A 26,936-nucleotide genomic window follows, 5' to 3' on the forward strand; every position below is an offset into this window, starting at 1 on the left:
TTCTTTCTCTTTTCCTCTTTTCTTCCTTTAACGGGCTCGCTCTTTGGGGCTGGCTGCTCCTCCCTCCCTTCTGTCTTTCTTTTGTCCTTCTTCCTCACTCCTTTCTCCTTTTTCTTTCTCCTTCCTTCCTTCTGTTTCCTTCTTTCCCTTCCTCCCTCCCTCCTTCTTTCTTTTGTCCTTTCCCCTCCCTTCTCTTTTTCTCTCCTTCCTTTTTTCCATCTTTCTATTGTCCTGTCTCCCTCACTCACTCCTTCCTCTCTTTCTCTCTCTTTGCCTTCCTCCTTGATGAAGTAAGCATGCTAATTGGAAGCTTGATAATATAAACTGTTTGTTGGCATCCATTATGGGGTTGCTGTCTTTTAGCAGCATTAAATCATTGCATGGGAGCACTGTCAAAGAACCTCTTCATTTCCTTTTAGTGACTTCTTACTGCCCCCAGTTGAAGTTTAACAGAAAAGGAAGGACATGATGTAGTTTTGATGACAGGTAACCAATGCCTTCCAAATGAATAAATTCCATCACTGGCTGCCACAAAGTGTGCTAATTATTTCTTCTGATATATTTAAAGCCATAAAAGTCTCTCTCTAAAGCGTGCAGCTTACAGTCATAGTCTGCCCTACTGCTGTACTGAGAGTTGATATAAAACTATTTATTTTAATGTAGTAAACACTCCTTTATTTTTTTTAGCAAGGATGTCTTCTGTGTTTATCAAATACAGTATGTGTTAATTCCCCCCCCCCCTCTTAAATATATGTGTTTGGATTCTCCCCCCCCCCGGATTTTCTTTTCTATTTTTTTCTCAAGTTTTTTTTCCTTCTCACCTCAATTTTGTGAGGAGCTTTATCAACTCTTATCCCTGCCACCTAGCCTAAGTGCCTGGAGCCAGGCTCGTTTATGTAGCTGGGTTAGATCTAATTAGAATGGCCAGCAGTCGTGTTTGGCTGTTTTGTGCTTTTTCCCTCACTCGCGGCTCGGCTGGGCGAGCGCAGCCAGCGATTTCCTTTCCTGGCCAGGGAGTTCTCTCTTCTCTGGCTCTAGAGTGTACTCCGTGCTTGAGGGAGAAGAAGGGTTTTCTCTTTGTGGAGGACACAGGGCTTTTCGCAGTGGGCTTTTTCTCCCGCCTTTTCCCCCAACTGAGAAGGCGCTGTGGAGAAAGAGCTTCTGAGCGGCTGCTCCTGTGTACTGTTGGTCTCGTGGCGGCCGTTGGTTATATCGTTTGCAGCGTGCATGCCGCCGCCGCCGTCTTTCCCTGCTCCATTCTCCAGCTCTGCTTCCGACCATGCCATCCCTCTCTCAAGCAGCTCCACGGCTGAGGAGCCGCAGAATTTGTAGAGGTGCGGCTGCTCCTTCCCGCTGTTCACTCTCCTCCTCCTCCTCTTCCTTCCGTGCGGTTTACATTGTGTGCTTTTTAACCGCCTGGTCCCTGCCGCTGGGTCCCTTCTCCATTCTGTGTCCGCCGCTTTTTAAGTATTTGCGGCTGTTTTCCGTTGCTCCCGCTGCCCTCCCGGTCCCCTCGCAGCCGCCTCTGCCTCCAAGCGGCTGTCGCAGCCATCTTTATCTGCCGCCCGTGGGTGGTCTGGTCCCGCCGCCGTCTCTGCCTCCAAGCGGCTGCCGGAGCCGCATCTGTCCTCCCCGTGGCCAGGCAGAGTCAGAAACATGGCCGCCTGGTGCCTGTCTCCGTTTCTGCCTCGGCCGTTCTGCGCATGCGCTCCGCGCATGCATAGAACGGCCGAGGGAGGCACGGACACACGCTTGGTTGTCCACGGACGGACACCAAGCCTTTTATTAGAGAGGATATTAAAGATCTGATATGTTTTTCTGACAGGAAACTCTACCAGAATACAGAAAACCTCAGATATACAAGGTTTTTGTACCTAAAATAACTAACATTTTTATTTTAGTAATATTGGCTTTTATCTTAAAACAACTATTCCTTTTATCAGATTATCCTAGTCACTAGGTGATTAATTGGTCCTTTGGGAGTTGCTCACATTTCAGTACTGTTAGATATAGTGTTAGAAAAGATTAACAGATTTAGGCTTAAGATCTATTTTTTCCCCTTTTCTTTTATCTTTATATCTGTGATGCAGGCATTTAAATTTGGAAGATAAAACTAAGAGGTTTTGGGGTTTTTAAAGATTAAAGATTCACTTTTTTGTTTGTTATTATTATCCTCTATTTTTGCCCATCGTTTTTTTCCTTTCTTTCAAATCTAATCAAAACTTATTTATAATAATAATGAAATTTGCATTGAATTACTCTTTATTTTGACACCATAATTCATTTTATAGGTATGGATTAGAATTAGCATAGTGGGTGGATTTATTTTATTTTTCTTTAACTAATTTTCTTTAACTAATTAATTAACTAACATAATTAACTAACATAATGCATAATTAATGCATAATTAACATAATTAACTAACATAATGCATGATTCAATTCAATATGATTTGCGTTTGAGTCTTCTTTAGCAAAACTGTGGTTGCCTTGCATCTTATCTCCTTTCTTCATTTTTACTTTGTTTCATTTAGAAAGTTGTTTTGATGGGAAAGATGTAGCTTGTTTTTACATTTATCTATGATATGTATGTATGCACGTGCGTATGTATATGTATGATATATCTTATTACATATGATATGACAAGTTGGAAGCTCAGAGATGTAATCTTCTACACTTTTATTTTAATAAATAAAATGCATTAAGAAATGTAATAAAGGTCAGATCTTGCCTAGTGCTGAGAAAATTGTGCTAGGAGACAGCTCCAGTGTTGGCCAGAGTATGGATTTGCTCTGGGAAGGACTACAGAAGGTTGCAGAAATATATGGAAACATTTATTTTTTAACTGGTGCTCAACATTCCATGGCATGGCTGTCTCAATATTCTGTAGGCCCCAAAGATAACCAAGTTCTTGTTGGACCAATCTGGAACATTATAACATTTTATTTCTTTTTATTTAATCTAAAAATTTATATACTTCTGTGTACTTAGGAAAGACCCCCAAGTAAGTAGAAGTATTTGATGGTGGTCCTCTTTTGCTCCAAGCTGGTCAGCATGATATCACCTGAGTTAATATTGGAGGGAATTATGCACGTGAGAAAAGGCTCTTATGTGACATTTTACTAATTTCTTATTTTCTGTGACCAGAATCCAACTCAATGGGATTTTGTCTTGGTTTGTGATGATCATGAACGCTTCAGTGAGAAGAATCGCAAAAAAAGGAGGTTTTTGGAGGAACTGTCCAAGAAAGGGTTCCTTATCAAGGTAAGAGTGGCATTTTCCCAAGCAGAACTGGCTCTGGGTTCTTGGGTTCCTCCCTGGCTATGCAGCTAGCAGCAGGCTTCTTGGGCCCTTCCTGGCAAGAGACCTGCAGCTTTTCCTCCCTAGATGGCATAGACAAAAATAGCTCAGTCTCTCAGGAAGAGAAACCCACTGCTTAGACACAATGGAGCATGGTGCTCAGGTAACAGGCTCTTTCCCAACACTGGGAGCGCACTGTGCATACCACTTTTACCACAACTGAGAAACTAGCAAGGACAGAGGATTAGGGATTGTACGACGTCTAGTTTTTGATGGGCCTTTCAATCAGTCATGGACTCTTGCAGTTGTCCAGCTTGCCAGGTACAATGAATATAGGATCATCAGTCAGGTCTGATGATGATTTGGTCATTAAGGTCCTAAGTATTGCATTATGAAGACAAGAACTGGAAAAAGCTCACCCAGTCTCTCTCCCATTCCATAGAGGTTTTTTCTCTTTAAAACCATAGAGGTTTTACACTTTATTCTCCCTGCTCTGTCTGATTCTTAGGAAATTAAGGACAAAAAGCTATTTAATGGAGTCCAAGCCCCAAGTGGAATCTTCCGAAAATACCAGTGGCTTTTGAGGAATCCTGATATTGAATCAGAGAGGCTGTGTACACAGCAACAAGAAGAGCAGCAGGGAGTGCCTGTTACAACAAGGTAAAAATGTGTTGGTCCCTCCCCATTATTACTCTAAATACATTGGCTACTCTACAGAAGCTGTTCTATGTCAATCCATGTGGCCTGTGCTATCTTATGGCTTGTCATTCAACTGAAGTGCCTCACCATGTGACTGGGGTATTTTTTTCTCTACACCTGTGTAAATGTCAGAGAGGGAAAGCAGGGTTTGCACCGGTATAGAGAAAATGGTCCCAACTGTTGGCCTAAACAGCAGGGAGTCTTGTGACACCTTAAGACTAACACGTTTAGTGTAGGATAAGGTTTCATGGACTGTAGTCTGCTCCATCATATGCTTGAAAGGAAATATTCAGTAGGCAGGTATATATGCAGTACGTAGGTACAGAGAGGGGGAAACCTGAAAACAGCAGAGTCAAATGGGAAAGGGAATGCAAATGACCTAGTCACATGACAAACCTAAACTTATTCAGAATAAGCATGGTGACAATTCGCAATAGAAGTAATTGGTGATAATGACCTCCTAGTGCTCTTAAAACTGTGATATGATTTTTTTAAAAACCAGCTTTGTCCTGATTCAGACCTGTGGTAATAGTACCAGGCTTCATAAATCCTGATTCAGCTGGTCCTTGCTCTAGACTTCTTTCAAAGTTTTTCTGTTCAAGAATTGTTAGGATTTAAAATGTGCAGCAGAGTGTCCTGGGAGGTTATAATGTTCTCTCACTGGTTTCTGTGTCCGCTTTATATGTTCTTCTGCATAAAGACTGATGTGGTTGTAGAAGGCCACTGTTGGCAGATAGCAGCATATGGATCTTGTGGTTTGGATTAAGGGCTAAGGGTACACTGGGAGAAGGAACTATAGTTCAGTGGTAGAGCATCCGCTTTGCCTGCAGAAGGTCCCAGGTTCAACCTCTGGCATCTCCAGGTAGGGCCAGGAAAGACCCCTTCCTGAAACCCTGGAGAGCTGCTGCTAGTCATTGTGAACAATGCTGAGCTAAAAGGACCAACAGTTTGACTTGGTATATGGCAGCCTGGCATGTTCATGTGGGGCAGCCTTGTAAGCCACAGTGAAACTGCGAAGGCCACAAGTGAATATTAGTGTAGTTGGTTTTTAAAAAAATGTTATTTAATACTAATCAATAAATTCAAATAACTTTCCCCAAATCCCAGTGCCTTTACACTCACTGGCTAGAACACTGGAAGTAGCAGGTTTACTGCTTACTGAACAAGTGTGAGGAACACTGTCTGCATGTTTTTCCTTATTTCTTCATAAGTACTGAGCCCCACTGAAAAATTATGTTGTACAGATGTGTGAAGGAACCTACGTTCATTTAAAAAGTGAACCTGCATAGAGGCCCCTTAAATGCGCGGTACAGATAGGAAGTGTACTGCTGTGCCCGTGTTCGACATGGGAATAACTGTGCCTCTATATTGATCTGTATACTGTACAGTCTTTCTACAGTTGTTGAAATAGCAAGTGAGCAGAGCTCTAGAGAGTTACTTTTATTAGAAACATGGAAAGTTGAAGATTCAGGGAAGGGGACTAAGAAGCCCTACAGCCTCTCCCAGGGCTATGACCCTACATGAACTGTTAACACATGAAGTTGACAGTTTATGATGACAACTGTAACTTGATTTGGTTAACTCTCATTTCACCCTTGCTAGTTCTGTATCTTGGTGTGAGTCTTCTGCCTATCATTCTACTATATGGTTAGGACATATTAGGCTGCCACCTTTTAAGGGACCGAGGATCTGTCATTTAATGACAAACAATGCCTTTTAATATCTGCATATCAGGCAGAAATATTTTCCTGGTATCAATTGGGAAAACTGCACCTATTGTTTTCTGTCCATTGAAGAGTGGCAAACTTAGATTTAAATCACAGACTTGTCTTGCCTTTTACCATGTTATTGCTACTTCTTGATCCTTCTGTGTTTTAGGATAAGTATTGTCAGCTATATCCTGCAGAACACCGAGATTAATCCTGATGGTAATGGAAGATTTTTTTTCTTTGTTCTTCATATAATGCTAAATTTATATTTCCTTCCCAGTATGCTGCATCCATTCCACAAGTACAGCAGTTGTCAACACAAATTCGGTTTACTACATAACCTTGCCTGCACAGACACTCCTAAGGGCAATTCACAAGAACAGTTTTGCATGCTGGGGTGTGGGTTACTTGTTGAGATTTGTATCAATTAAGCAATCATCTGGCTGCTAGCCAACTTGTGACAAACTGAGAAAACCTCAGTTTTGTATAGAACCTGGACACACAGCAAGGCAAATGGATGCCTGTTTTCCCTTGGGTTCTTGCTTTTCAAAAGGTGTGTGCCAGTATAGTGGGATGACTGGAGTTTCAGTTTTGGTCAACTCTCCACTGAGCTGCCCAATTCACACTTTCCTTTTAAACCCTAGGCCCTAAAGTACCTACATTTGAATGGCAAATTACATATGTGGCTTTGTGAATAGTGCATGTACTTTTGAATGGCCAGGTTTCCTTGCAATAAACACACAGTAAGGTGGCCAATTCTTTTATGAAACGTATTGGGTGGCCTTGGAGAAGTCACTGTCTTCCAGCCTAACCTTCCTCACAGGATGGTTGTGAAGCTAAAATCACTCTGTTCCTTGATGAAGTGTGATTATCAAGTGAATAATAAGTGCAGAGGTAAATCACATTCTTCCAAGTGAATTGGGCTTCCCTTGCACATGTGCACTTTAGCATGTGTTTCTGTGCAGAGGTAGCTATATTCCCTGCACATGTGGCCAAGTTGGATGTATAGTCGACCTTCTGAGATGTCACACTTATACTTTCCATGTGATCATTCAGCAGAAATAAGGCTTTTCCTACAGCCATCACTCAGTTGATTTTTGTATGGGACTTATCTATACATGTGTCTTTTGAAGTAAGCCCCACTAATTTCATTGAGACTTTTTGCCAGCTAAATGTGTATAGGAATACAGCTGCCATGAGAAGCATTGCTTTTGCTGCTTCAGTTTAAGATAATCAAGGAAAGACATGGATGTCTAGTTGCTGTTACAAGTTCAGAAGCACATTGGCAGAACTATGCCTTTTTGTCTTTAATTTCTTGTTTCTGTTTGGCTATTAGAGAAGCTTCATGACCTGATAAAGCAGAAGGTCTTTGAAACAGCATTTCCTCTACATGAGGTAAGGAAATCCTAGGTGCATGCCAAAGTCTTGATAGTTTTGTGGGCCCCATAGAATCCATGAGACAATGCCTCTATACATGGACCAACTAGTGTTCAAAATATTATGTAAGTTTTCAAATTGCTTTGAACACCCAAGCAAGAATAAAGGCTTCATCCAGAGACTGTTCTGAATGAATCCACATTTGTCATTATCAGGGTGACATTTAAAAGCTTGCAAGAGAGAAATAAACTCGTCTATACTTTACCCTGAGGCCTGTCTTCATTAGAGCTCAGCTGCTACTGCCTCACCTTACCTCTCCAGCAGCTGGTTAGGAGTACCTGAATATCCACAAAAGCCAAGGGTGGGTTGGTTGATGTGCAGATATGCATGTCTGTTACCATACACCAGTGGCTTTCAAATTCAGTTTTTCATCCTTCTGCAACATATGAGACTTGCAGTCTATTCATATTTGCTTTAGGCCCTTCTGATTTTTAACTGGACATATGCCCAAGTAAGTGTATGTAGGATTGCAGCCCTGGTGTGATGGTCTGCTTTTATTGCAAGATACAAATCAAAGTGCTGTAGTTTGGTGTAGTTTTGGTCATTAAAAGCAGACCAAATTCTACAAATTCTTTTTGATTTAAAGAAATAGATAGAAATGTCTTAATCTAATAATAAACCACTTGGGCCAAGCATCGTATAGGATCAGTATGACTCCTTATTTGATACAGCCCTAGCCATGTTAGGAACATCTGTCGCAATAAATAGTGCAGTGGTAGAAAGGAGGAAGGGATGTGTGCAGTATTGGCAGAGAGTTGGTAGTGGTGGCAAGGAAATTGCATCCACGGAAACAGAAAGAGATAATTTTGCTCCCTGTTTGTGAAGTCATATATACTCACAGTGCATCTGATTCCTGCTTGTGCAAATACATAGGAACTTAATTCTGCAGCCCATACAATTTATATAGCAGAGTTCCTACTGTTTTTGAAGTTTGATAGACACCAGAAGCCAGATATCACAATTTGTAATGTAATCAAAATTACACTCTGTGCATCTGAATGGGTGGAGGCATTACCACAACTGTTTGGACCATGCGCATCTGCTTACATGCCCTTGACTGGCACACCAACTCAGATTTTCTGGGAATTATTTTACTTTGAAGCTAGAGAATTACTTGAATGCTAGGGGAATCCTTTTCCTTCTACAGCAAGCTCTACTGGCTGAGGAAGCACATCTATCTGGTACAGTGAGCTCAGAGTGACTAGTACCAACAAACAAGTGTGAGTAACTTAGATTAGGCCTAGAGAGGAGAGCAGAGCATCACCCTAAAGTATTGCAAGGGTGAACAAAGTTGAAAGATGAGAACTTTCTAAAAGAAAGTTTATTGAAAGAGTACAACACAGTAGTCACACTTGAGTATCAGTTTGCATTCATGGGATTTGGAGGTGTTTTGAGAGAAAAGAGGAGGAGCAGGAACTGATGTAATCAGACAGCCAGCAGGCAGAATGGAAGTGAGAGAGAGAAGTGAAATGGATGAGAAAGGGGGAAGAGAAAGAAGAGCTGTCTCATCTCTCTTCTAAGTCTGCTAACTTGAAAGTAGAGAAGGGGGTAGATCTCAAGTGAGGAGATCTGGGGTTCTGTGCTGCAGTAAAACCTTCACTGGAGGCAAGGAGTCTTCAGGGTTGTCCAGGCAAGCAACTTCATCAAAAAGTCCAAAGCAACCAGATACCAAATCAGGACTGAATTCCACGTGTGTTATCACCTAAGTCCAAAAATTGGAGAGACCACAGGCCCACCATTCCTCCTGTGGTCCCACGGCAGTCTTGAGCAGATTGCTGCACTTTAAGCCCATGTCTGGAAGCATCCCAATTCAGTGATTTGGTCTTAGTGATTCAAGGGGCATTTGCCTCTCCCTCCAGGCAGGGACAGGGGTTGAGTGCGGGTGCAAACACCCAGCCGGGAAATTTCTGGGACAGTGCTAGGCACAGGATCCATCAGCAGCTCTAAGTCTGGAAGTAAACATGGGGATGAGGTGTAGCTAGCAATTAAAGGACTTTTGTTCCGGGGATTCCTGAATTCTAGAATCCAGGGGTTCCTATGGCAGAAGTTGACATTTTATTGGTGGGGGGAGGGGGGGACAGAGACACATAGGTATGTCAGTCGCGACAATTCAGTTGGAAGTTAGAGGGATCTCCTCTGCCAAATTCAGTCAGTGACTAGGAGTTGCTCTGTTTGCATTGGGATGTGGCTAGCCAGTTCACTGGCATCTTGCTTTATCCCAGGACTCGCTTTGAATGCAAAATTAGCTTAATTTAAAATAGAAGAGCATTGGGTGCAGTCTTGCGCTTATCACACTCGATGCACAGTTCTGTGTCTGTTACTCACTTTCTTGCCTGTCATGGAGGTTGACCCTTTTGGCACAAGCTTTATGCAGCAGTCTCATTCAAGATAGGGACTATTTCCAGCGTGGGAGGGAATGCTTGGCAAAAGAGGAGTGGGCAGAGGGAGAAAATAATTTTGCAGATGGTGGGACATGATAAACAGAAAAACACTACTTAGTGGATATCTTTTAGGTGCTTGATGCTCTGAATTGCAGAAATGGCTTATAGAATCTATAGTCTGTCAGGAGTTTTAACATATGTAACCATACTGTTTCATGCAGAGAGAGAAACTGAATAAATTTCTTGAGCTGAATTGGGCCCGGTGGGGAGCCATTTTCCACAAACAGCCAATTGAAGAAATCAGGTAAAGAGAAAATGATGCCCAAATTCTCTTCCTATGCATGGTAGTGAGGATGTTTTAAGCTGTACACAACTACTGTAAAGTTCCATCATATTCACCTGTATGAGCTCAAATTTAGACAAGGCACAAGAGAGCAGTCTTTGTCACAATGTGAATAATATTTAATTCCTACCTCTTTTTGCTTTGAATTGGAACTGTCAGGAGTTCCAGGCTTTTCCATCAAGTGTGGAGTGATAATGGAAAGTAGTTGCTAAAACGTGTCATATTGCTCAGCTAATCTTTAACAATCTGTATTAGCTGAAAATAGAATGGTTTTCTCTGAGCTAACACAAACATTGAACCTGGCATCCAAGGCAAGCTAAATGTTGTCAACTTTTGGACACGCATTAGCAACCCAGTAGCTAGGAGTTTGAATACTGACTCAAACCAATGATAGCCGAGCCTTGGAACACCTAATAGGAGCCTTGGAACATCTTGGACGTCAACTGGGCAGCAGACAGCTCTGTATCTAGTAGAAGCTTTCTCCAAATCTTCAAGGGGAGTGTTTATATCAAGGTAAAAAGTGCTCTTTGGAGGGCCATTTCAAGCTTCTGTGTTTGCCTTTCAGGGCATATTTTGGGGAGAAAGTTGCCCTCTATTTTGCCTGGCTGGGTTGGTACACTTGCATCTTGCTTGCAGCTGCCATACCCGGCATTTTCCTTTTCATAATTGGATCAATATACTTCAGTTCCAGTCAGGTCAGGTGAGTAAACCTAAACTTTGTTCATAGAGACTGGTGCAAGGAACCAGTGTGTTCTGACTGAACATCTACATGTCTTTGTGAAAACAATGACTCTGGGGAATGTTAGGCATCCACAGAATGAAAGAGAGGCTTGTGTCTATACACATCTTCATAGAAATATATTTTGATCTATTCTGGATGGTCTGTCTCTGCATGGATCGAATAGTTCGGAGTTTTCTATGCAAGCAATTTGCAAGAGTGCTGGTGCTGCTTGTGAGGTTAATGCAGTATTGTTTTGTCAAACAGTGATGCAATAAACTCCCTGAAGCTAAGCAAGTTGTTATTATTATTATTATTATTATTATTATTATTATTATTATTAATTTTACATTTATATCCCGCTCTTCCTCCAAGGAGCCCAGAACGGTGTACTACATACTTACGTTTCTCCTCACAACAACCTTGTGAAGTAGGTTAGGCTGAGAGAGAAGTGACTGGCCCAGAGTCACAAGTATCATGGCTGAATGGGGATTTGAACTCGGGTCTCCCCAGCCCTAGTCCAACACTCTAACCACTACACCATGCTTATTCTAATTAGTGTCTAGGTGTGATACCAGCTCAGAGCCTGATGCATGTTGCCTTGAGTTCATCATGGAAGAAAGGCAGGATATAATCATAATTAAATAAACATGGTTGCAGTCCCCTCTTGCAGTGGCTCTAATACCTGATCACATTGGACCAAGACATGTCGTTTGCCATAGTGTTGACTTGGTTCACATTTAAGAATGTGGCATTGGTCATTGTAATTGCTGGTTTGTATTGGAGGGTTGAGGAGAAAAAAATGGCAATTGGGGACAACAAATTGGCCAATATGCATCCATACTGCAGATCGAGTCTGCCTCTGATTGTGAGCATGTGGACAAGGCAGAGATTCCATTGCCCCTTTTCCTGTTGTTGAATTATTATTACATTTATATCCCGCTCTTCCTCCAAGGAGCCCAGAGTGGTGTACTACATACTTGAGTTTCTCTTTCACAACAACCCTGTGAGGTAGGTTAGGCTGAGAGAGAAGTGACTGGCCCAGAGTCACCCAGCTAGTTTTATGGCTGAATGGGGATTTGAACTCCGGTCTCCCCGGTCCTAGTCCAGCACTCTAACCACTACACCACACTGGCTTGGTGGGATTGGTAATGAGCTAGCAAACTAATAACTGTGTGCTTTACTGTCCTTTCTGGTTTAGCAAAGAGATCTGTGAAGCCAAAACTACAGTCATGTGTCCACTCTGTGATCAAAAGTGCCCATTTTGGGCACTGTCAGACACTTGCACATATTCAAAGGTAAGAATGCCCTACATGCAATGCATATTATTTTTTTTGTGTGTGGTGCCCTTATAATGCCAACACTTCCCACCCACACCCACCCCAATAAAACAAAATATTCACTGCTAATTATGGTCACTTTGTAGAGATTTTAAAAAATCTCTTTCATTGTATGGGAATACAGTCTGTATAGAGATTCTCTCCACTTAGGCTTGAATGGTAATGATCTACCCCTGCTTTTGCCCTCTTTATAATCCTTTCATCATGTCCCAGGCTTTCAGTGGAAGGTTATTATTTCACACACTGCCCTTGTCGACACTCTCATTGACTTGCTTTTTGTCATTAGAATCCCACCTTCAACAGGGACATGCCTTTTCTGACAATCTTTCCCCCACTTTACAATTTAGGTCACCCGTTTGCTTGACAATGAAGGGACAGTATTCTTTGCAATATTCATGGCTCTCTGGGGTAAGTTTCAGCATGGGTGATCTGCAGCCTGTTCTGGGTTTGATGAGAAACACTCTTCTTTTCAAGTATAAGCCCCTCTCCTATATTTTGAACATGTCCCTGCCCCCTGCAAATAAAACGTTATAGCAATAGCAATAGCACTTACATTTATATACCGCTTTATAGCCGGAGCTCTCTAAGCGGTTTACAATGATTTAGCATATTGCCCCCAACATTCTGGGTACTCATTTTACCGGCCTCGGAAGGATGGAAGGCTGAGTCAACCTTGAGCCCCTGGTCAGGATCGAACTTGTAACCTTCTGGTTACAGGGCGTCAGTTTTACCACTGTGCCACCAGGGGCTCTTTATGCACCTTTCCTTTTGATTACAAAATCTGGAGTGTCTATTGGGAAAACTTGACACTTGTTTAGTTTTGCTTATTGAAATCTAGGCAACCATACCAGAGAATGATGTACATTTTACAAAAGGTGACATTGGGTTATGTCAGCATGCGATTGGGAGGCAAAAGTGATGGTATATATGAAATGTTTGGCTTGGAAATTGGTTAGATAAATCATGCTTATGTGTGAGTTATATATTTGCTGTAAAGGTATAAATCACACACTCCTATTTGCTCTTGGTCATTGTGCTTGAAAAGTGTCTAGTGGTCCACAGTGAATCAGTATACTAGCTCATCACAGTTGTATCTAGACTGAGGTTCATTTAGCACTTGGTTACAAGAGTATACATGTTTCATCATACCCTTGGCACTTGAATACATTGCCATAATAAGTTTTAAAAGCAGCCAGCTTTGGCTTGCCAAAGCCTGTCATGGCCCATGTGCTAGAACCATCTTGACTGCAGTGAACTGTATGCAAAATTCAGCCGAGATGTGGCTATATTGTATTCTTATGTGTGAGAATAAGATGTCTATGGGAAAATGTAGTGCTAAAATATGTAGCTATAGAACACACAGTGGGTCCTCCTAGGATTAGCTCATCATGATTCAGTGATCAAAGAATCTCTGTTCTTTATGAGGACCTTATGTGTTTAGGCCTTCTGTCTGGAATTACTAATGACTTGACTTCATTTTAAGCTGTTTTATCTTGTTAGTGCCAGACTCATTCTGCTTGTTGCACACTGACCGGTTCAGAGTGATTGGATGGAGGACCTCTACAAGGAGTTGGACAAGGAGACTTTCTGATTCCCTCTATACATATCATTTTATATACTATATTTTGTCTTTAAATTTGTAGCCACTGTATTCTTGGAGCTGTGGAAGAGAAAGAGAGCTAGAGTGGTCAGTGGATGGAAAATGTATTGGTGGGATGAAGAAGAGGTAAGATTGGTGCTCTCCTGTTACCATCTTTTTTTCTTTCTTTTTCTTTTGGTCTACTGTAGCAGTCCTTAAAGGTGGTCAAGTGTGTGGTCAAGAGCTTACTGCTGTGAATGTGTGTCTGGGAAATCTCTGCACTACTAGCTCTAGTAATATATATAGCTATGAACATACTAGTGCTGGCTTCCTGCTTGACATCGGTGTGAGGAGCTCATACTGTTAATTTCACCTTATACGAATTATGATGCTTGAAGATGTTGGTAGAAACTTCCAGATTCCTCTAGTCCAATTCTACACTGAGACATAAGAAGGGTCTGCAGTTGCTGACCCTTGTATCAAGTCTGGCCTCCTCTGGTCCTCAAGTTGCCACCCCTGAGGCGAAAAGGGTGTGTGGAGGGATGGCAGCTGTGGACATGAGACTTGCTGATAGCCTGTTATTGGGAAGGACTGTGGCCAATCACCCTGTCTCCCCCTCTTCAAAGTGGCCCTCCAATAATATTAGCTGCTGACTAGTCTCTATCTCTTAACCCATGCTTGTTGACCTGCTTTTTATAAGACATTTTCAAGGAAGCTTATTTTACAGTTTGTCAGAACTGCAAGCTTTAAATATTGCTTCTGTACTTTACCAAACACATCTCTGTCCTAGATGGGTCTCCAGAGAGGCACCATAGTTCAGTGACAGAACACATGCATTGCATACATTAAGGTCCCAGGTTTAATCTCTGGCATTTCCAGTTAAAAGGATCTCTGGGACCAGATCTGGGAAGGACTTCTGCCAGTCAGAGTAGACAGTCCTGGGCTAGGCACAGTGTAAGGCAAATTTGTATGTTAGTCAATCATGTGCCCGAGACAGGTGTTCACATGTGTTGCCTGCTACTGTTTTTGATGGGGCCCTAGCTCAGTGGTGGAGCACATGCTTTACGTGTAGATCAGGGATTCTCAAACTTGGGTCCTCAGGTGTTATTGGACTTCAACTCCCATAATCCCCAGCCTCAGTGGCCTTTGCTTGAGGATTATGGGAGTTGAAGTCCAATAACACCTGAGGACCCAAGTTTGAGAATCACTGGTGTAGATGGTCCCAGGTTCAGTCTTTGGCATCTTCAGTTAAACAGATTTCAGACAGCAGGGCTAGGAGAGCGACTGTCAATTGGCATAGACAATACTGGGCTGCATGGGCTGGTCTCTTTGTATGCTCAGTCCTTGGCTTATGCCGTTAACTTATGATAGGACACTTCCATTGCCTGTAGAAAATCCCAGGATTTATCTCTAGCCTCTCCAGTTAAAAGGTTGCAAAACTGGGAGAAGACTTCTGCCCAAGATTGTGGAGAGATGCTGCCTGTTAGAGTACTGGAAAAGATGGACAAAGAAATCGAGATAAGGGAGCATTATATAACCATTTGACTTGTTCATTGGGTCACTGGAATAGCATATGTCATTTGCTTAAAGGGACTTCACTATAGAGTGTCTCTACAGAGTGTTTACTGTAGTTTGGTTGTAAAAGCTATCAAGACCATAAAGAAAGTGCACTGCCTCACAGCATAAAGGTTGATGGGTGTGTGTATGTCTTCATCGAGATTGACTTCCAGTAGGGAAGACTTACAGGGCCCCAGCTGCCAAGGTTTGGCAAAGTGGCAGGCAAGGTGGGCTACTGTGTGAAACAGGATATTGTACTAGATGGGCCTTGGGCCTGATCTAGTTGGGCTTTTCTTGTTTTCTTAAGGAGAAGCAGGAGTGTACTGGCTTGGCATTCTATTACAAGTAAGTAAGTAATTTATTACGGTCAGTGACCAGACGACATACATACCAATTCAAATCATCACAAAACAAAATCAAAGCAGTAAAACAAAAAAAACAAAGCACCAGGATATACAGAAATCTCAGTTACAGCCACTCAGTTGCTCCCATCTCAGTTTAGAGGCTGCTGTACAGAATCTTGCTGTCCCTGCTGTAACTACTGCATGTTGATCTGCCAAGAGATAGGAAATGTAATCCTCTTCTGACTGACCAGGCCTATTTTTTAAGAATGGTTTGATCCAGATAGTACGACTGTCCCTATAATATGCACAGTATATAAGAACATGCAAGACGGACGCCGTGTCACCTGAACCACATGGACATAACCAGTTCCTTAGCGGTATCCCCTTAAATCTGCCATCCAAAACAGCAGAAGGCAAGGCATTAAACCGCACCAGTGATAAAGTTCTCCTCTGGTTTAAGGTGGTCAAGTGTGTGAGACATGCAGTTGAAGGGGGGTAGTTTGAAAATTCACCTAAAGTACTACTGGTAATAACCAGAATTAAATCCAGTTGTTTCTCCATTTCCACCACACCCTGCTTAATAATGTCTGTGACAGAATCATGACCCAGAGCCAATAGATATTGTGGTGAAAAGCCATATCTGCCCAAATTATCATAAAAGCTTTTGCACCAGGATGAGTGAAACTCATCTTTCAAAACCAAGGGGGTCCTATTCCTGGTTTGTGGCACTCCATATGCCCACAGTTAGCAAAGGGGAGCACTGGGTTTCCCAGGCAGTTGAGCCCAGAGATTAACCCATGGCAGGCCCATGCAAAGAGTGACTCAATGACTCTGGGTTCCAAGAGTGTCCAGGGGGTCTCCCCAGAACAGGCTCATGCAAGAAATACTCAAGGACAGTGATTTCAGCTTAATGGTTCTCGGCCTCACAGTCCAGGGTTTCAACTTAGGTACTCCAAAATCCTGTGGTTCAGCTCAAGGGTTTGAATACAAGGGTGGGTGTTCAGCCAGGCAGACTTCTGGGCAGTAGAAGGAAGCTTTTTCCACCAAGCTCTCACAACAAAATACTATCCATGCAAAGGTTTGTTCACATCTGGTTTGCATGGTTGTGTGACTCATGAAAATCCCTTCAACCCAGGTTGCTCAAAGCAAGGTAGCCCAGCTTTTGTACCCTGTTCTTAACCGAGGTAGGAAGATAAGAGCGCTCTCTTCATTGTTTTTCTGGATGTGCGAATGCACTTTTTCTGTGCAGCTACCAGGTCCAGCAGGTCTGAAAACAAGAGTGAGCTGTAGTTGCCGAGGCTGCCAACAATGGATGTGCCACTCTGCAAAGCACACTGCATACAGCAGCTTCAGTAGGGCTTCATCCACCTCTTGTTCCTTCATGGCCAGTCAGAGGGCAGCTGTTGATGTAATGAGGCTTTCCAGTCTACTGGCAGTGCAAAGCATGCTGGGAAGGCCTACTATGCATTTGGAGGACTTTACATACTTCCAGTTCAAGATTTCAGCAAAGGACACTGGGCCTGGCTTAATCGTGTGTTTCCTGAGTTTGCTGACCCAAACAGAGGTTCTGCTCATCTGCTGCAACTTGGGTAGGAGCTCCCAGACCCTCCTACCCCACCCCCAAATGGGCATATGAACGGCCCTTATGTCTCAGAAAAGTCAGCAGGTTGAGTGAAAAGCCCTTTTGTAGGGTCTACTCCTCTGTAAAGTTCCAAAGGTGGGAAAATTTAGGAATCCAAAGAAAAAGATTACGGATACTGGACTTGGAGAGGATGTGGGTGTGGTAGGTGCTATTCCATTGGAACATAGAACAAAAAGGACTCTGTTGTATCAGATCTACCTAACTGACTTTGGACTTAACTTTGATTGCATTCCAAAGTGTGTGTTACTGGTTTCTCAGGACTAGTCTTGGTCTTTTAAGACTTTTTTTTTTTTTTTGCTGTGTCAGGAACTCTGGCTTCATTATATGCACAGAATTCAAGGTGGGGGGAGGGTGCACATCACCTTATCCTATGCAACTTTTGCATTGGTTCAGGATTTGCATGACTCAGCTGCTTAATCCAACAAGAGGCCAGTTTCCCTACACCCAGTAGGGAAATGTAGATGGGCACCCAGTGCTCATCTACACTTTGCTTCCTGTGCTAGGAAGCCAGAGTTTCCTACAACAACAAAAGGGAAGGAGGGAGGCTGTCTGCTAACAGTAGTTAATTTTGGAAAAGATGAGTTTGGGGTCTGTGTGTTCATGAACAGAAAAAGTCGGTTGCTGAACTTTTGGCTTAGCCTTACACATGAGCAAAAGAATGTAGATCTGGCAATGTGACTGCATTTCTGTGTCTAGGAGGAGCTGGCCACTGATCTCATTGGTAATCCAGACCATCCTCCCCGGCAATACCAACACTCTTATTTCCACAGCACTGTTGTGCTAATCTTAGTTCTGCTTATGGTATGTGGTGGTTTTTTTCTGGTGCACTTTCATTATATATTTTAAACATCCTGCTCTTGAGAGTAGAAAAAAGAGCAGATATTTCAGGAGGTTTCTTGGACTTCTTGATGTCATGTTTCTGCAGAATAACTCAGCATAGCATTGCCTTTCAGCTTTTCTTGTCTAGACCTAGCAATAAGGCTTTTATAGATCAGTCCAGAATGAACCAGTTGCAGTTAGTGGATGAGTAAATAAGGCCCAGCTGTCCCACTGAAGGGGGACAATCAATGAGTGCTAATTCCCGGGGAAGAGAGCTGGTCTCGTGGTAGCAAGCATGACTTGTCCCCTTAAGCTAAGCAGGATCTGCCCTGGTTGCATACGAAAGGGAAACTAGAAGTATGAGTGCTGTAAGATATTAGGAAAGAGCATCTAGGCCCCAAGTTCCTTTCCTGGCATCTCCAAGATAGGGCTGAGAGAGACTCCTGCCTGCAACCTTGAAGCCGCAGCCAGTCTGTGTAGACAATACTGAGTGAGATGGACCTATGGTCTGATTCACGATATGGCAGCTTCCTATGTAATTAGTACTGTCTTTAGGCAAACTGACATGCCTGGTGACCACTACATGTTGGAACAAAACACATTTTAGGAATGTACCTAGAAGTGCACTCCCTGTCCTCCACACATTGAGCCTGCCATTCTGTTCTATGAGCACATTACATAATAGGCTTAAACTGATTTAATAGTCTTCCCCTCTCTCCATTAAACATTGGGCAGTGTAGTTTTGTAAGGAGTGACAGTGTTTAGAATTCTGTTAGAAATCTTCGTCTTCAAACTCTGAAGATCTCAGTCTTCAGAAATCTTCAAACTCAAAGTCCACAAACTTTGGCCTTGATAAGGTTGTTGTACACTGCCCAGAGATGCAGGTTTTGGGCAGTATATAAATATGTTAAATAAATAAAATAAAATAAAACCTACAAAAGTTTGTAGTCACCACAACCTTGTCGCATCCCATATCAGGCAGAGTCGTCCTCCTGATCTTGCAGTGTACCTCAGACATTCAGGGTGATCTCTTGTTCACCTTCTCAGCTTCACTTGGAGCCGAAGAAGGGCCTTGAAAGATCACTTGTGCAATTGAACTGTGCCTCTGAGGTGCTCCAGATGCCTGAGAAGCATAGTGTGAAAGCAAGCCCAGCCTTCCTTTCCAGCCTGGAGCAGAAGAGGTTGGGCACGGATTATTCCCAGAGCTGCACTGCTCTTCCAAGTGCCTCTGAATCACAGTGCAACTGTTTGGACAGTCCCCACCCCTTCCATGGCCCCAAGGTTGGAAGGAAGCCTGGAGTCTGCCATGCTCATCAGTGTGGTGGAACACATTCCATGCTGAGTATGCTTTGTAGAATTAGGGACTCTTCTGCTGAGGATTCCTTGGGGAGGTCATGATAGTGTGAAGTGAAATAAAACCAGTCTGTTTGTAGTGCAGATCTAGCCTATAATTTTGCTGTGAAAATGTGACATGTTTGCCACCCATGGTCTCTGGATCCCTGGATTTGTACCAACACATTATTCCCTTGTAGATCTGCCTGATAATTGGTATTGCCCATGCACTTGTCATCTATCGGGTCGTGGTAACAGTCATCTTTACTCAGTCCAACTCAGAATTGTTCCGAGAACGAGCCACCACCATGGCAGTACTCACGGGGGCTGTGTTGCACTACTTGACGATCATCATTATGAGCAAGGTATGAAGGGGTGCACTGTTGGTATTTTCCAGCTGCATGTCTTGTAAATGTTCTCTGTTGTATATGTCTTATTATTTTGTTTGCATCTTTTCTGTTGTAGGTAAACAGGCGTGTAGCACTGTTCCTTTGTGATCTGGGTAAGAAAAACCTCACATTATGAATATGTATTTGGATTGATGGGGATAAATGGAATAAAAAGTTACCTGTGGATGTGTTCCAAAGTGCATTCTTGATCCCCTGATATCTGAGCAAAGAGGCACCTTTTAAAAGTGGTGATTCTCTATTTTGAGCAGGGGGAGAGCAACTGTCCGTATCCATCCTCAGCACAGCATCCCTCCAGTTGCTGTTGCTGGTGGCTATCTTATGTTTCTTTTTTAGATTGTGAGCCCTTTGGGGTCAAGGAGCCGCTTTCTTGCTTCTATGTAAATTGCTTTGGGAATCTTTGTTGAAAAGCAGTATATAAATATTTGCTGTATTGTTTTCTTTGCTTTGGGCTTTGGAACAAGCTTCCTTGGGCTTTGGAACAAGCTTCCTTGGAGCAGAATAAGACACATATCAGAGCAAGAATGAGGATGCCAACTATTACAAATAACACGTGTCTGTGCTCTTATTTTCAGAGAAGCCACGGACATTCTCTGACCGTGAGAGAAACTACACAATCAAACTCTTCACCTTCCAGTTCTTCACACATTTCTCTTCTCTGATCTACATTGCTTTCTTCCTAGGGAGGTAAAGTATCAAAACAGAGAGAGTTCAATGTTTATGATGTTAGACTTGAATCTTGGGAGTCCTGGGTCTGAATTAAATTTCTGCCACTTTCTTTCTGCCTTAGATCTGCATCTGTAAAATAGAAACAATAGTGGCCCTTATCATCAGTGTAAGGACAAATGTAGAGATTGTAATTTTAAAGGCACGTAATACAAATGATTAGTTGTATTAGAAAGTCAATTTGCTTGGGAGAGGGGAATGCAGGTGTAGTGGCTTAGGCCTGTAGAGCTGCTTCCATAGTGCATCTTTGACAAAACTGGGGCTCTGATATTCTGAAATCAGGAGGTGATAGTTTTCCCATTCCTTTATCCTTTTCCCTTGCTCTTTTTCAATCTAACCCCAACCTTTGTTTTTGTCATCTAAGGTGCTGCTATTAATTCTATTACACTTCTTTACTTGGTGGGGTGTGTGTGTCACTGTCTTCCAAGCAGTGTGGTTGTCAAAAGAATTGATAGTATTAGGAATGGATGCATCTCAGTCTTTACTTCCCTGTTAGGATTAATGGTCGTCCAGGGGACTACGTACGTATTTCTGGCAAGTGGAGACTGGAAGAAGTAAGTTACTTTGCTGCAATAGTGCTTTCCCCTTCCTTCTTGTTAAGATAATCTCTTTGGCTTTCTCACTAATGTTTTGATACATTTTGTATCAGATCCTTCTATTGGATAGAAGTTGACCATCATTCCATTTTTCAAAGCCCACCATTACTTTCCTTGACTTGCATTCTGGAATTCCCATACAAATGTAGCCAGAAAAATAGCAACTGGCATGTCTGATCTAGAATATGTGAATCAGTAACATGAATCTGAGATGCATGGGTAGCAAAAACATCCTAGAATGTTGTCAATTGTGTGTGTATATATTCTTCCTTGAAGGAGGAAGACATCCTGAAAAGAAACTAGAACTTCTCAGGGCATAGGTTAAATTTCTGCCTCCACCAGTTGCAGGGGCCCAGTCTCTGTTCCTGTCCTGCCTGGGTTGAGAGTGCAGGTGTTTCGTGTTTGTTTTTGCAAGGAATTTGGTGGATTTAAGACTTTCTTCATTGCTTTTGCCATCCTTTGCTCTAAAGGGATGATTAATAATAATAATAATAATAATAATAATAATAATAATAATAATAATTCGATTTCTATACCACCCTTCCAAAAATGGCTCAGGGCATTGAACTCTCTCCTATAGTGAGCCTGCTTTTTGAGAGGGTAAGGGAGATGGGACGGGATGAGAGGGTTTTGACAGTCACATACCACAAACCTTTTAGGTGTGTGAGACAATACATAGAGGCTCCTCTCTAGAGCTACTTTCTATCCAACGCATTCCTGCAGTAACCACAGTCCCAAATACAAAGAAAAGCATCTGCACACTCTGGCCACAATAGACCATCTGCTGGAGAAAGGCGCAATAGAGGAAGTTCCACTGCTGAAGACTGAAGTGGTCCTCTAGTATCTCCTTAATATTTTTCATGGTGCCAAAAAAGAAAGGGGACTCACTGGAGGGCTATTCTGGAGCTCAGATTTCTCAACAAGCACCTTCACCAGAGATTCCTCCAAACAGAACTCTTTCATCCATTGCAGAGGCCTTGAAATCAGAGCACTTTTTCTCATCTGTATACCTTACACTGGCATGTTTCCACATCCTGGTCCTCCTAGCTCTTCTAAGGCGCTAAAGCAAAGCAGCCACCAAAGCAGTATAGAGCACTATCTTTCAGTTTGGTGTTAGCACCATGAGTCTTGATAAAGCTGATAGTAACGCCCAAGGCAGGAAAGGTTCCATATCTACCTCTGTTGTGATAACCTTCTAATAAGGCCCCCTTCATTCCACTGAGGAATAAGGGATGCCCAGGTGACTGTAGGATACCTTCATTCCCATGGGTTAACAAAGCCGAGTTTGCTGCCACCATCACTGCATGGTGTAAATCATTTGGGAATTTGTGTAGACACAGAGAAGAAAAGATCTGGAAGGTCTTCACCACTGAATTAAACCTCATATTACTCGCTTGCCTGCAGGTTTGATTATTGCTGCAATAGAAATGCTGCCACAGGTATGCTTTCACTTTTGTCCTCTACAGTGTCTCCTACTTTCTTATCAGAGGACATTGTCCCACTTGTGAGCCCTTCCAAGGAGTTTGCATTGCTACTTCTCTGCACAGAGGAACATCTGTTCTCACTGAAAGTGGAACACATCTGCTTATCCCTCAATGATTGTAGACTGACTCAGCAGTCATATCATAGATAAGACTGAGAGATGCATCAAGAATGCAGAGTTTCAGCAAATAACATCCAGCTTCAGAATGCCTGTAGTCACCTTGTCCATGTGACTAATCACATAGATAACTTTTCACTAGACACTTGTGTCGAAGTGCAGAAGGCATCGACATCCTTGTGTCTTCATGGTCTCTTGGCCTTCTGTATGCATTTCCCCCTCTGCAGGTGATTCCTAGTCTACTACAAAGGATGTAGAGAGATCAAATTTGATCTGTGTGGCTTCATCACCTCTGGTTTTTGAATGCAGTGGAGCTGTCAGTCTAACAACCATGGTATCTCCCTCAAGTGCCAGATCTTCTCTTGGAGCCATTCTGACACCTGGACTCAGCTTAACTACAGTGACAACCTAGAGATTGAGTGGAAATCTCTCCTAAAATGGGGATATCATCCAGAAGTCACAAATATAATGCTGGCTTCCCATTGTCCCTTAAATAGGATCTTTTGAAACCATGTGGCAGGCCTTTTGATGCTGGTGTGAACATAGGGACTGGATGCTCTTAAGGCTTCCTTAAAACAGGTTCTGTCCTCTTTCCCAACCACCCCATTAAAGTATTTTTGAGGGGTGTCTCCAGAGGTGCTTGGGGCCAAAATCCAGGGCCTCCACAGCCCCTGGGGGCCCCCAAATCCTTTTTAGTCTGTCCCAGGTGGTGTGGTTGCCCCAGCAGAGCATGATGATGCTTAATTTGCAGAGTAGGGGGCCCCTACAAAGGCCTTTAGATCCAGGCTCCAAAATTATCCAGGGTCTGTATTTTCCAGAAGAATAAAATAAACTTGTGATGGAATTTGCTTTCCCCCCCCCCATAAATCCATTTTTTCATTAAATTCACGAGATATGCTTTTCCTCCTCTTGACAATAGCCACAACATTCTAGTAAGAAGGAGTGGCACACTCCAGATGTGTGCAGAACTCCATGCATTTACATTATGAGAACAGTAGACTCTCTACATTAAGACTCCTTGTTTTGGCCTTTCAGCTGTTCATTCAGGACAGAAGTGTTGGCAAGTGTGCCTTGAGCTGTTGGATTTAACAGTGCCTAGAAATGACATATCAATCCTAACAATTCCTTATTTCAGAGGACATCACTACACTTTCCATCTGGAGGACTTTAGTGGGCAGCCAGCCAGCACTGATAGAATTAATGGGGGAGAGGAAGCAGTTGACCTTGATTGACAGACTGGAGACCCTAGGTCATGACCCAATCAGTTAACCAGGTGGGCAGAACTAAAGGGCTTCTGAGGGGCTTCTGGGAAGAAGGGATGCCCACGTGAGGAAGGAGAAATGGAGTCTTGCCAAGTCCTTGCAGGGTAGGTTCTGTAAGTCCCTGGGACAAGGATTGCAAGGGTTGGTCTCGCCTAGGTCCTGGTGAGGTCAAAGAGAAAGAAGTCAAGGCTTATGACTGCAGAAGGTTAGACCTAAGAGAAAGTATTTTTGTAAGACTTGTGTTAGAGTTTATTTTTCTTTTGTGTGTGTTGCTTTGTATACCCAAGTATCTGCTTGTAACTACCCAGCCTCAGAGTGAGGCTGGTGGCGGCCCATGTTCAGCTGCTGCAGCCCCTGACCCTACCCCCATTTCTGACATCAGACATGGGGGCCTGGATAGCCATGCCCCCGTGTCTGATGTCTTTAAGGCAGGGAGAGCCGTTCCGGCCACCCGGAATGGCCACCACTCCCTTTAAAGGCAGGGAGAGCCATTCCAGTCACGCTGCCAACGCAGCGCGGGCCGATCTCCTCCCAAACAAGGCTGCACGGCGCTGTTTGGGAGGGAGATCGGCCCCGCTGCATTGGCAGCGAGGCCAGAAGCAGCTCTCCCGGCCTTTAAAGGCAGAGAGAGTTGCTCTAGCCTGCACTGCCAATGCAGCGTGGTCCGATTTCATTCCCAAGTGGGGCCATGCAGCCCCATTTGGGAGTGAGATAACCCCCCCCGTACATCTGACGTCCGCTGCGGGGGGCGTGTCAGTGCCACATGGCGCGGCCCCTGATTGGCAGCAGCCCGGGTTCTTTGAACCCGCTCGCCCAATGGTGGCTCCACCCCTGTAACTACCTATTCTCAACCCTAATCTAGGGTCTGATTGCTTTAAGTGCCGCCTGAGAACATCTGGGTGTTTTGAATCCTCTTGTAACCACTAAGCTAATATTATTTGCAACAGCTACATGTGAAATCCTGAACTAGCTTATTCTTTTTTTTAATACAATAAAGCAATAAATTGTTTCCTATGTTTTACAAGCCCTCTTGGACTGTGTGACTGACTCTGGGAGAGGGGGAGGAGAAGGTTCTAGTCCACATGCCCCCAAACAAGATAGCAAAGCTAGCTACAGCTCCACTTAAGCATATATAAGTGGTACCATGTTTTTCTGTTTGCCTGCTAGAAAAGTAAAGAGGAGGCAGGAAATTTTAGCACTCTGTTCCCATCCGAGGAACTCTGTTAACCAAGTAGCACTTGGTGGCAGTGAGACAATCTAGCAGAGATTTTTCTCTTCTTCTTAACAAAGTTTAAACCCAGTCAGCTCGCCAGCTAACAGGGATAATTTCTCTCACGTGAGCTGGCTGGGTCTGTTGCTTACAGGGACATCCTCATTAGCAGCCCTTTAACATCAACATCTCTCTGGAGGTTATTAACAAGGCTACCACATGGGTATCAGTTTTGCCTTTATAGTCTTGTCTGGGACAGTATCCCATCTGGAATGGAGAGCACTGCTTATATACACCTCTTCTCAGGATGATGTTTTGTTCTGCTACTCCTCTTCTGGATAAAAATTGACTGTTGGACTTAGCGTGAGTGTTCCTTCTCCCTAGTTCCTCTCTCATTCTGGATGGAGGACTGCCACAGACGAGACTGAGACTTTTCTATTTTAGACAGAAATGTTTACAATAGATAGAAATAGGGAAGAGTCTGTTGTATAGTTTTTCTCTTTTTCTCTCGGTTACTTAAAGTTTTTTTTCTTATAGTCAGTGCAAGTTCACAAAGGTAGTTTAAAAAAATATCTGTTACTATGGCTTGTTTCTAACTGGAAGAGGACTCCCCCTGCCCCATTGGTACAGTGAGGAATTTTATCTAAGCCCTGCCTGCAAAGACTGAAGGGAGGAGTTGCACTTCTTTTCTCAGAATGTTCCCCAGTCTGAGGAAAAGGAACATTCATGGTAAGTCCAAGACATTGCAAAGATGCTGATGTTCTCTGGCCACTTCCCTATGAGCAAATTTCAGACTGTGAGTTGCAAAAAGTGACATTGGAAGCATTCAGGTACAGAGCATCTCTTTCTCTCATGCTTTTTCCAGTGCCACCCTAGCGGCTGCCTCTTAGACCTCTTTATCCAGTTGGCCGTAATCATGACATTAAAGCAAACCCTCAGCAACTTTGTGGAATACATGTGTCCGTAAGTAAGCATAACTTGCAATAGGATCTAGGTCCTCTTCTCTGGAGTATCAATCATGGACTGCCACAACTAGAGCTGGAGATGTTGTGTGATAATGTTTTGTGCCCTAAAATCATCTATGTTGATGACAAACATTAAGTAAATTGCATTTCTTTCATAGAAAATAGTAGATTATTGCACTTGGGACCAGGAAGGATTTTTGTTCCTCCAGACCAGATTGGCTAAAGATTGAGTGTGGTTGGGTTTGCATCTCCTGTAGCATGCAGTTTGGCTCATTTGCTTGAATCCTCCGAATTTGATGAAGTGCCTTCGTGTAGTATACTTTGTACACCCTTGCTCTCTGCTTATGTGTGTACTAGTCTATATGTTTATGTAGAGTGGGGAACTGATATGTGAAGGGTTCTATCTTTGAATGAAGGGTTGTATATGTATGTATACATATGTATATTTACTCAGAAGCAAATCCACTATATCCAGTGAGGTTTACTCATTTATGTGTTGAGGATTGCAGCCTAAATGACTACCTTGTCTCTTTCTCTGCTTTGACTGTCCACCACATGAGTCTCTTGGGAGCATGGGGAATGAATGCTGGTGGGCTCCATTCATGTTCAGGTGCTGTTTGTGAGAACTGGCAGGTCCACAAAGGGGTCCTACATGAGGCTGCTGCAGTCTGCATAATTGTGGCAATTTTTTTTTCAGGCCACCATGATCAGAGGAACTGAAGGCCATTGCACATACATGCCCTATGCAGAGATGCCTGTCCTTACAAAGGGCACCTTCACATAAACGGAGCGAAGTTACAAACCTGCCAGGGGCCTCCACTTGCATGGGCCACCTCAAGCCTTTGAGGAACTGTACTCTTGGCAGAGGCATAGCCATTCAGCAGTTTAACGCTTTTTGAGGTAGTTCTAGGTAGTCTCAGAAGAACAGATATTCTAAACCATCACAAGTAATTGTCACATTCCTTGTGAAA

At 43.1% G+C, this 26,936-nt stretch overlaps 1 protein-coding gene across 4 annotated transcripts in view; it reads left to right on the forward strand.

Moving 5' to 3' along the window:
* Nucleotides 1-26,936, forward strand: part of ANO9 (anoctamin 9) — a 68,802-nt gene that overhangs the window by 26,911 nt on the left and 14,955 nt on the right. For 3 of the 4 annotated variants that reach the window (XR_008314039.1, XM_053286647.1, XM_053286648.1), the window contains exons 3-17: nucleotides 3,147-3,263; nucleotides 3,808-3,959; nucleotides 5,877-5,926; nucleotides 7,044-7,102; nucleotides 9,747-9,829; nucleotides 10,434-10,568; nucleotides 11,788-11,884; nucleotides 12,274-12,334; nucleotides 13,570-13,652; nucleotides 17,745-17,849; nucleotides 19,400-19,564; nucleotides 19,665-19,701; nucleotides 20,182-20,293; nucleotides 20,829-20,886; nucleotides 25,866-25,963. Coding sequence is in view for 3 of the 4 variants with exons in the window: in XM_053286647.1 (XP_053142622.1) it covers nucleotides 3,147-3,263; nucleotides 3,808-3,959; nucleotides 5,877-5,926; nucleotides 7,044-7,102; nucleotides 9,747-9,829; nucleotides 10,434-10,568; nucleotides 11,788-11,884; nucleotides 12,274-12,334; nucleotides 13,570-13,652; nucleotides 17,745-17,849; nucleotides 19,400-19,564; nucleotides 19,665-19,701; nucleotides 20,182-20,293; nucleotides 20,829-20,886; nucleotides 25,866-25,963 (1,412 nt within the window). In the remaining variant the exon portion in view is untranslated. The remainder of the gene's footprint in view (nucleotides 1-3,146; nucleotides 3,264-3,807; nucleotides 3,960-5,876; nucleotides 5,927-7,043; nucleotides 7,103-9,746; nucleotides 9,830-10,433; nucleotides 10,569-11,787; nucleotides 11,885-12,273; nucleotides 12,335-13,569; nucleotides 13,653-17,744; nucleotides 17,850-19,399; nucleotides 19,565-19,664; nucleotides 19,702-20,181; nucleotides 20,294-20,828; nucleotides 20,887-25,865; nucleotides 25,964-26,936) is intronic. The other variant, XM_053286649.1, reaches the window with a different exon arrangement.

The sequence above is a fragment of the Hemicordylus capensis genome, chromosome 1 (genome assembly GCF_027244095.1).
Source record: "Hemicordylus capensis ecotype Gifberg chromosome 1, rHemCap1.1.pri, whole genome shotgun sequence".
Taxonomy (NCBI): Eukaryota; Metazoa; Chordata; class Lepidosauria; order Squamata; family Cordylidae; genus Hemicordylus; species Hemicordylus capensis.